The sequence below is a fragment of the Pteropus vampyrus genome, unplaced genomic scaffold, assembly GCF_000151845.1.
Source record: "Pteropus vampyrus isolate Shadow unplaced genomic scaffold, Pvam_2.0 Scaffold438, whole genome shotgun sequence".
Classification (NCBI taxonomy): domain Eukaryota; kingdom Metazoa; phylum Chordata; class Mammalia; order Chiroptera; family Pteropodidae; genus Pteropus; species Pteropus vampyrus.
The window spans coordinates 152,872-163,883 of record NW_011889219.1 but is presented as its reverse complement, the minus strand read 5'-3'; the positions used below and the strand labels follow the sequence as shown (position 1 = coordinate 163,883).

The window sequence follows — 11,012 nt, the reverse complement described above, 5'->3', positions numbered from 1 at the left end:
CAGCCTCCAGCCCCAGCAACGGTACTGCGGTTTCGGCCCAGCGATTTTCCTTTCTTCTTCCTCCTTTCTGCTATGAAACAAAACCTGGAAACAGCACAGTGAAAGAGGCAAAAACAGCGAGCATTGTCTTTAGCCTGGAAAAACGCACAACGATTCTTAGAAAACTAAACATACTCTTACCACGTGATCCAACAATCGCACGCCCGGTAGTTACCCAAAGGAGCTGAAAACTCACATCCACACAAAACCTGCTCACGGATGTTTAGAGCTTTATTCAGAATCGCAAAAACTTGGAAGCAACCAAGACGTCCTTCAGTGGGCGAGTGGATAAACCGCGGTCGTCCCGAACAAAAGGAACCAGAGCCGGAAAAATTGAGCAGTCGGGCCGTGCGAAGCCGCGGGGAAAACGAACTGCGTGTCGCCAAGCGAAGGAGGCCGATGTGGGGAGGCCGCGCTGCGCGATCCCAGCTCCGTGGCCGCCGGCCGAGGGAACACTGAGGGGCCGTAAGCGAACGGCGGCTCCCGGGAGGGGGCGTGGAGGGCCGAGGAGCGGGGCAGAGGACTGCGATGGCGGACACACGGCACTCTGCGTGTGTGACGATACCTTCTATGCCCAAATGCACACAACGCACAGCGCCAAGAGTGCAAAAACCAACCTTTCCCCAATAACCAGCGGGTCTGGGGGGGGGGCACGCCCGACCACGTGTGCGTGTGCTGGTTGTTCGTGTCTCACGTCGAGCTGAGAGCCTGCAGCCTCCGTCTTGACCTTGCAGCCTCCCCGCTCTGCTGCCTGCCTGCCATCTGCTTGCGCGGCCCCCGGTCCCCAACGAGCCCGGGAATAGGCCCCCACTCCAGGGGTCTTGGGCTCTTTCTCAGGGCGGGACGCCAGCCCGTTCCCCATGTCCTGTGACTCTTGAGATCTACAAGAAGATCCTGATGTCAGGTGAGAGGATGGCTGGACAGGGCCAACAGGACTTGGCAGGCCTTCAGGCGTCTGCAGCCACGAAGCCAGTGGACACCGACAGTGTACGTAACAGCCGTGCGCTCCCGGAGGCAGACCTGTGCGCTCCCTGTGGGCCTTATCTTAAAGGGCCTGTGCCTGTTTCCAGAACGACGTCGCTGACAGAGAAGGGCCCTCTAAGGTTCTGGCCCAGCTCCCATGGGGCAGGTACGAGAGCCAGGGACGCGGGAGCTGTGCGCTCAGTTCATCCTCACCCCGAGCCGGGTACACGGCCTCGTCGTCCCTGTCCAGTGGCATCCACCTGGCGCGCAGAGGTGAGCCATCTCCCCGGCCACCGACATACGGTAATGGGGAGGCGACGCCGACCGCGTCTGCCCTTCGGCCAAACCCCACAGGCTGCAGCAAGTCCTAGACAGCCTGAACTCTCCCCCAGCCCCCAAAAACAAATTCGAGGGAGAGTGAGGGTATTGTCGCTCCTTTGGGGGCCGGGTGGTGAGCCAGACCCGGAGTGATTCAGCTCTGGAGGCACGCTAGCCACCACAGGCTGCCGAGAGGCCTCCAGGTCCTGTGGGCCTCCGGGAGCACTGAGCGGTGCCAGCGCCCACCCCCACCCCCCAGGGCAGCTGCTGAGCGTGAGCCTTAAGGATGCGGCGAGCGTGACGGTTCGGAGCCGAGAGCGTGCAGGAAACAGCCTCCCTGCTTCCCCTGGTCCCTTCCCAAACCTCGGACAGAAAGCACTTTTGTGTTTTGTTTGGTTTGAGCTTATGAAGAAGAGTTATGGGGTTTCCTAATGTTTACTGACCCACGAGGGATGAAAGTGCATGCATCTGGTACGAGAGGTCCACGCTAGGCGTTTGGGGGGTAGGGTCAGACGAGAAAAACACCAATGTGTCCATCACGAAAAGAAGATGAGCAGACACGCAGTGTCTTCGGATGCAAGCACGTGGGGACACTTACCGCTGGCATTCGCTGGGGTGCAGGGTGAGCTCTTCATTGCTCCGGGCGCAGACTGTCAGCTCGTGCTCGGTGCAGTTGAAGACATCCAGGAGCAGGTGGCACTGCCGGGTACTGCATTGGAAAGACAAAGGCAAGTTCAGTCTTCCGTCAGGCAGAGAGGAGAGCGACTTTGCCTTTTCCTCCTCCCTGAAGCTTTTCCACTACTCGAAGGTGTCAGAAATGCGACTCATCAAAAATGCCAAGTGCCCCTGGACATAAAAGATTGCTGAGACTCATTCTGAACAAAACTGTAAGCGCCAGAAAGTGGGTTTGGAGAGCCTGGTTGTTCCTGGCGTCACCTGCGTAACCCTGCTGTGCCCTTTACAAACCGAGTGAGCCTAGAAGGGAACTCGAGTCCTCCCAGCCTCGCACACGTGAGGACCACGACGCCCGACGCGGGAGCAAGACGCCCAGCAGGAAGGCAGCTGGCTGCAGCGCCATTCGACACACGTCACGTGTGTCAGCGTCCCAAACGTTCAGCAGAGTCCCACAGGTTCCAGCAGGTGCGGGGCCCTGGTCCGTGGAGAGGCGAGCCCCAGCTGGCGGTGCACGAGTCTGCCGTGAGCCTCACACCCCTCACTCCCCTTCAGAGCCGTGGAAGACACCGTCGGTCTGTCTCTCGCCCCCACTGGAAGCCCCCTCCTTTGTCTTCTCTACTGCAGATGGTAAAGAGGACCCTCTGCCACAGGGGCGGTCCGTGGGACAAAGCTCTAGCCAGCAAGCGTGGAGCCAGACCTCCCATCCCAGCGGGAAGATGAGGTCTTAGAGGATGTGCTCACCCTTCGGGCTCCCTGTCCCCTCTCCTTCCTCTCTAGAGACGAGAGGGAAGCCAAGAAGCTCGGTGCCACTCAGAGGCCATGAGGACAGACGCCACAAGCTGCGGGGTCAGGAGGGGACAGGGGGATGAGGACACCCTTGACAGCCGAAGCAGCCCCACACTGCCTCCCGCCTCTGGACCCGTTAGCTACACACGCAAAACAAAAACGCCACCCGCACACGCCCCGTGGGTGTTCGCCACTACTTGCTGGAACACCCGCTTAAACGAATGCGGCACCCCAAACACGACACCCCAAACGCTAAGTATCACAGCTGGAGCGTGACGGGTACGTGTCTGCGGGTCTAAACGGGACAGCCGGACCCACGACAGGAGCAGACACGGGAGGCAGCAACAGAAGCGGAAGACCCAGAAAAGGATTTTGCTCTGGGTCCTTCTCAGCACAGTGTGACTTTAAACAGGACGCTGCCGGGGGCACCTGCCTTCTCAAACGCATTTCCTGAAGTGCGTGCTGGCTGTGGAGGAAGCGGGGGACCGCGGACACCACGGGAGGCCGGGCCGCCTGCACTGTGTCACGGCAGCCCTGGGAGCTGTCCCCCCAGCCTCCTTCCCGGGGGAGGGACGCGGGGCTCCACGGACGGTGGAGATGCCAAGGAGGCGACTGAGACTCCAGGCTCCGAACTCGAAGTCCTCTCGCTTTGCAGTGGATGGACGCATATCTCAGCTGCAAGCCTCGTCCCGTTCTTTCCAGAGAAGGGGGCTCGTCAAGGGTGCGCGCATGCACGCACGCGCACACACACGCACGCACACGAACACGCGCGCACACACGGACGCTCAAATACAGGCACCATCAAAAGGCCACCTGCGAAACGTCTGTTCTCCAAAGTGAGTACATGGAGCCCACTCCCAAGGGAGGAGGCGGCTTCGCAGCTTCGCTGTGCACGGCTGCTGGATGCTGCCGGCACGTCTTCAGGACAGGCTCGCACCGGCTGACTGTGGGCTCTCAGGGTGGGGGCGTCTCCTCCAGAGGTTCGACACTTGGAAAATATTCATTAGCTCTGACAACTGCCTACAAGAGGCCTCTCCACTCAGCTCACAGAAAAATGAGCTTCCAAGAACGATCCATTCCGCCTTTGTCATAACTTCACGACATCTTTAATCACAGCGAAACCTTTCATCGGAAGATGGGATTCGTAAAACATTTATCAGGGGAGGAAAATGGAAGTGATTTTGAAAAGCGGGGCCGGAGGGCCAAAGCTCTCGTTTCCACTCCCAGGACGGCAAGGAGACGGCAGGCGTGGACGACACGGCCCTCCCGCCCGCTCTCTCTGGCTCACTGTCTGAGTGTGGGGTGCCTCGACCAGTTCTCTCCTCCTTTGATGGCTGACAGTAGGATCTGTCGGTGGATGTTTGCTTTCTATCTATTATTCATAAACGAATTCCTGTCCCAGGCTGCACTAGGGCTCGCCATGACGTCTGGCCTCTGCGTGTCTTCCCACATCACCCGGACGATTTTCTTTTAAGTTTTATACTCCATTTGAGCAAATAGTTTGCACTAATTCTTGCTTTTTATTTGTTTTGTTTGGTTTTTTCCTGGATCCGTCTTTCTGAAGTACAGGGAAGCCCAGGGAAGCTGCCTGGAGGAACCAGATCAGAGCAAGTCTTGGAAAGACAGACCCACCTGCCTGCCTGGTTTGGGGGAGCAGGGAAGAACCGAGGGTAGAGCTGTGGGTGGGAAAGAGACACGGGGTCCAGGTAAGAACGGTGTGCATGTGCGACCACCTCGACACAGTCAGTACGTGCTACCTCCTCTGCCGAGAAATGGGAGTTTTATTGATTAACTCACTGAACAAATACCAATGCCTACTGAGCGCCCGGCGCCCGGGGTGGGCCAGGCACTGTCCCGGGCACTTGGGACACGGAAGTGAGCAAGGAGGATGAGACCTCTGCTCTCGTGAGATCGCACGCTCCCGAGGGGGGAGGCTGAGAAAGGGGAGGGGAGTCAAAAAATATTTTTACTTTCGTCATGTTCTGTAGACTGTAAAATGAAGAAAACGGGGTTCAGAAAGGTTGCTGAGTGGAGGTAAGTTAAGACACACGCCCACACACAAAAGCGGTAACGCTCCTACATGTAACTAAAAACAATTACAAAATGAAATTTTTAGGAAAATGGATTTGCAACAGCAACGCACCTAGAAATAAATCAAACAAAACGTCAAGGATATTTGTGGAGAAAATTCTGAAGTTTTATGGAATGATATTAAAGAAGATGAATAAATGTGTAGATGTGTTATGTTCAAGAATTACAAAAATTAACATTTTTAAAGGAGTCACTTCTTTCCAATTTTGTATAAATTCAACGCAACTTGAAAAACTAAAATCCCAACAGGGTTTCGGTCACACCTGACACGCTACTTCTACAATGTACACATAAGGGCAAAGGGCCACGAACGTGCAAAGCGACAGAACGATGCGGACGACCGGATGTCAAGCACTGTCACGAAGCTGCAGTGACGAGGGCGGTGGCGCTGGGCGTGACGGAAGAACAGAAGCGGATCCCTGACGCTGTGGGGACGAGGTGTGAGACCGAGGGGACAGTGCCGGTACGGCCACGGATGGTTACAGAGATAGACAGGAAGCGCGATCCCTGCCTCACGCCATGAACGAGTGCATTCCAAATACACTGCATGAGGAATTAAATGTAAAAAAGCAACATCTAAGACTCTTTAGAAGAAATACAGGTGACCTTGAAAGAGGCACCTTTCTCAGACGAGTTGCGAGGGTTTGGGGAGGTGACCACCAGGAGGAGTGGCAGCGGGGGACACAGGGAGGCATGAAGCGCCACGACGGTGCGTGGCTGCTGTGTGACTGAGCTGGTCACCCTGTGGGCAGCTGGGGCTCGGCCCCACCGGTCCCTCTGAGGAGCCACGGGGACTGTGCCCACGAGACGAAGAGGGCATTACTTCTCCAGGTCCTGCCCACTGTGCTCGAGCTGCCCCGAGGGGCACTGCGCAGAGCGGGTGCCCATACGGCATTTAGAATATTCCAGATGTCAAGAACTACTATGCAGCTGAGATGAGGGGCTGTCAGGTTACTCTTGTGAAAATCTGGTTGCCACAGAGATTTACTCGTGTAAAAAGTGGGCTAGGATATGAGGCAGGGAACAGGTGTGTGATGCAAGTATTTTCTAAAACCGAAGTGCACCTTCTGAAATTGTACATACATTATAATCCCATATAGAGAACATTCTGGGGCAGTCCAGACTATAGCGGTGGACAAGTGAGTGGCTGGAGAACAGGTCAGTGGTCGTCAGAGGTTAGGGGTGGGGCAGGGTATGGTTACAAGGAGCAGCATGATGAAGTCTGGGAGGTGACAGAAGCATCCTTTATCCTGATTATAGTGGATACACGAATCTGAATGAGGTCAGAGCTCAAAACTATGCACCAGAAAATTTTGCTATACGTTAATTTACAATTCTTCAAATCAACGCAATTAAAAAATAAACACCACAACGATCTTGATGAGCCCGAGTGCGTGAAGCTTATTCTGAACCCCAGTTTTTCTGTGTAATGACTGTAACGTCTTAAGCAAGTCATTTCATTTCTCTGAGCCTCAGTGTCCCCATTGAGACAAGAATGGAATTATTAGGAGGCTCCACCAACAAAAAAAATTAAGTGAAAGTGCTTCACGAAATTACAAGTAGGATATTATTGCGTAAGCATGAGGGGCGGGTGCTGTTGTTAGCTGGGCTGCTGCCGTGGAGCAGTCAAGGAAAAGCATCCCGCTCTGCCAGCCAAGCGATCCGGCCGATTACTCAGTACGGACTCAGCTAGGGCCGAGCATGAGGCATTTCCACGCCAGGGACTGCATCAGTCTGAAATCCGTGGCAGCGAAGCCAGAGAGCAGGTGTGGCTCTTCCCTCGAGGCCACCCGCTGGCTGGCGGGCCTGCGACGGGCCACACGTCGGAGTTCCTTCACTCCTGGGAGTGCGACGGAGTGCGTGAACACAGCCAAGACAGGTGGTCGGGCCGCGGGCATCTCGGGCCACATTCCCGGGGTCTTTTAAAATTCTATAAGCCTGCCTAGTTTCTCATTCTGTCTTCTTTCCAGAAAAGAAGAAAAAATAGTAGCCAGTTTCAGGATGGAGAGCTTCCCCGTACGTCTTAAGCCAAGACCTTAATTCAGCCGAAAGCGAAGGAAAAACAGAACGAGGGCTCCAAATGTGCTTCTGGTGACAGAAGTTCACTGTCCCCTCTGCCACGCTGAGCTCCTGAGCTCTCGAAGCTCCTCAAAGACCGTGACTGACTCCCCGTCCGGCAAACCAGGGTTTCTCAAAGCGTAACGCAAGGACCGCCTGGAGCATGCGCGTGGCTCCGGAGGAGCCAGGCCGACAGGTGGGGAAGGGCCGGCTACCAGGCCTTGGACGTGCTGAGGTGAGCGATGGCCTGCGGAAGCCGTGGGGGCAGCTGCCGCGGGCTGGTACGTGGTACGTGTTGCCACCACTGACTCATCCCCGTCCCGAGAACGTGGCACACAGTGGTTGCATGAATGTGGTCACACACACGAGAAAAATGACAACCACCATTTCCAATGATCTACCTTGTGTCAGGCACTGTATGAGACACTTTATGTACCACCAGCGGTCCCCAACCCTTTTGGCACCAGGGACCGGTGCTCCTGTGACAATCTAACGCCCGATGATCTGAGGCGGAGCCGAGGCAGTGATGCTATCGCTGGGAGTGACTTCGCTCACTCACCTGCCCGTCGCTCACCTCCTGCTGTGCAGCCCAGTTCCTAACAGGCCACAGACCGGCACCGGTCTGCAGACTGGGGGTTAGGGACCCCTGCTCACCACGACCCTGCAAGACCACTGTTGTTTCTATGTCAAGATGAAGGAAAGATGATGCTTAAAGAAACATGGATGACTTGCTCAAGACCACAGAGCATTTCGGCAGTAGAATCAGAGTTTGAAATCAGATGCAGATATGCCAGATTCTGAATCCTGTGGCTTGTAAAATTTCTAAATTGTTGTTAAATTCAAAACCAATTTAATAAAGAAATTCAGCAACTTAACGAAGATCGGCCATGGCGAAGCCCAGCATTAAGACGGCCTGGACTTCGTGTCTGTGCCCCCCGGAGTTGAGCGGTGCCCCCCACCCCCGCCCTGCAGGCGAAATGGAATTTTTCTAAATGGCCGGGATTCGTGCGGTGATATGTCAAGCGCCGTGATTTCTGTTAACAATGTAATAACCGTCACACCCCCTCGCCCCGCTCGGAGGGGTGTTGTTCCCACACCGCTCGTGGCAGCAATGTCTAAGATCAAGTCATTTACCCGCACGGGCCAGCTTCCCCTGAGGGAGGCTCAGCCAGGGTGGCAAGGCCCAACCCATTCCAGCTCGTCCCTAACGATGCTCCCAGGCAGCTCTGTGTAAAGCGTGACCCTCGAAAGTGATTGATCGCCTAAATAAAAGTCGACCGAGACCTGTGAGCACCCCGAGGGAGAAGGGGGCAAGAACAATGTGTACCTCCTCTGCTGATGAGCGGGCGGCCGCTGCAGTGAGACACGGGAAGAGAAAGAGAGACACTTACAAAGACACGGCGGGGGTGAAGGGCCCCCGAGCACCGGAGCCAGGGCCCTGGGCTCCCAGTTCAGGGGACGTGGGGCAGAGGGCACTGGGTCTGGCGCCAAGGAGGCCACAATTCCTCTGGGTGACACGTCATCAAGGAAGGAGAGGCCAATGACTTGCCGAGAACTGGGGGGAATAGGGCCATCTTGACCACCTGTGACCATGACTGCCCAGCTGGACTGGCTCCTTCCGTGTCCACGTTTAACTCACGTTTCTCGAAAGACTAAATGCTTGATAAAGTGTCTTAAGCATCTTACCTCTTCTTTGTGTGGCACTGAGAATGTAATCTGGAGACTAAAGAACAATTACCGACTTCCTTGTGTTCCACCTTATGCCAACCATCTGCACTCACAGTGGCCCAGGAATAACATTTTGCTGTGGAGAGCTGTCACGACGTTATCAGTAAACAACTGCTCTGCTGATAAATCCAAAAAGAAAAAAGGCCATAATCCAAATCGCATCACTTCCTTCCACCCCTTAACATGCAGCACGGGGTGAGTTACGTTACATCTCCAGACACTGACGCCAACTTCGACGGGTTCCCTGCAGTTTGCATGGGACGCTGGGCACAAGGACACTCCCAGAATAGAGCGGGCCTTAAAGAAACAGGATTTCCCTTCCCTCTTCCTCTTCCAGGACATGACCATGAAAAAACTTAATGAGAAAAACTGCATAAATTATCAATATTAATGAGAAGAGCCGACACACACACTATCCCAGGAGCCAGTGACTTAGTATCTGTCGAGCACTTTCCAGCAACTAAGGGCCATTTGTATAGCTCCCTTTGTGAAATATCCGTCCAAGCCTCTTGCCCATTTTTTATATTTGTCTCTTTAGTATTTATTTTTAGGACTTCATTACATATATTGGATATAAGGCTTTTGTTGCATAAATGTATTGCAAATATTTTCTCCCAGTGTGTAGCTTACCTTTTGAGAGCAGCAAGTTTTTAATTTTCATAAAATCCATCTTATCAACTTTTTATTTTATGGTTAGTAGTTTCTGAGCCCATCTGAGAAATCTTTGTCCCAAAGTCACAAAGATACTCTGCTACTTTTCCTTGGAAGAAGTCTGAGGTCTCTTTGTTTAGGTCCAGAATCCATCTCAAACGAATGTCTGTGATGTGATATAGGGTTAGAGTTTATTCCCCCCACATATCCAGTTCTTTCAGCACCGTTTGTTGAAAAGACTTTTCATTCCACATAAAATGGTTTTCATACCTTTTAAGAATTAACGATCATGTATGAGCGGGTCTATTTCTGGACTGTCTGTTGTGGTCCATTGGCCCCTTTGTCTGTCCTCTCCACAACAGCACCCTCTCTCGGTCACTTTACGCTGAGTCCTAACGTCACATGGCCTAAGTCCTCCAGCTTTGCTCTTTTTTTGTCAAGTTATTTGCCTATTCCATTGGCAACAGGCTGTTCCATCATGAAATAAGTTTAAAAACAGTTTATCAATTTCCACCCCCCACTCCCGGGGGGGATTAAAAAAAAAACCCCTGCTGAGATTCTGATTGGGACTGCACTCTATTTATAATCAAATTTAGGAAAACTGGCATCTTAGTAGTAATTGACTCTTCTAATCAATAAGCATGGTGTATCTCTCCAATTGTCTTCTTTAATTTCTCTAAGCTGTGATTTCTCATTTTCAAGATAGAGATAATATTTTTTAATAATTTATCTCCAAGTGTTTTATGTTTTTATAGTAATGCATATATTACTTTCAAAATTTCATTTTTAAATTGTTAGTTGCTACTATGTAAAAATGCAGTTGATTTCTGAATATTAACATGGTATCCCACAATCTTGCTAATTTGACTTATTAGTTGGAATTATTTCTTTGGGGTAGTAGATCGCTTAGGATACTTATGTACATGATCACATATATCATGAAAATCCATGTGACTAACCATAACTGTACTTTTTCATTTCCAATTGTTATCGCTTTCTTATCTTATCGCTCTGAGCATGACTGGCAGAAAAATAATGAACACGGTGGTAAGAGCAGATGCACCTGCCTTGCTCCTGGTTGTAGACAGTGCCCCGCCTTTCACTACTAAGTATGATTTAACTACTCAACTCCAGGGTTTCCGTAGGTGCCCTTCATCAGGCTGTGGGAGTTCTCGTCTACACCTGGCTTACTGAGAGTTTCTATCATAAGTAAGTGTTAAATTCTGTCAGACAATTTGCTTCATCAGCTGACATGCTCTCACTGTTTTTCTCCTTTATTTTGGGAATATGGTAAATTCTACCGACTGCTTTTTCAGTGGTAAAACCTTACGTTGCTGGGTGAAACCTGAATTGGCCGTGTTGCATTATCCCTTTTATGTACTGCTGGAGTTGATTTCTCAATATTGTTTTGAATTTTTACAATTATATACACATGAGGACACTGGTCTAAATTTTCATTTTCTCTTAATGCCTCTGGGTTTGGTGTCAGGGTGAAGCTAGTGTCATAAAATGGAAGCTGGAAGTATTCCTTGTCTATTTTCTGGAAGAGTTTTTTTGTAAAAATGGTATTTCCTTCTTAAAAGCTTGGTGTACTTCATAGTGAAGCCATCTGAGCCTAGAGTTCCCTTCATGGAAATTTTTAAATTAAGCATTTAAACTCTTTGATATGTGACTATCTCAAGGCTTCTCTTTCTTCTTATATT

The 11,012-nt window shown here is 51.9% G+C and overlaps 1 protein-coding gene across 1 annotated transcript in view; it reads right to left on the bottom strand.

Moving 5' to 3' along the window:
* Window positions 1-11,012, bottom strand: part of LOC105306488 (trafficking protein particle complex subunit 9-like) — a 285,172-nt gene that overhangs the window by 121,295 nt on the left and 152,865 nt on the right. Inside the window, exon 9 of the mRNA XM_011381532.2 lies at window positions 1,919-2,029. Coding sequence (XP_011379834.2) covers window positions 1,919-2,029 — 111 coding nt within the window. The remainder of the gene's footprint in view (window positions 1-1,918; window positions 2,030-11,012) is intronic.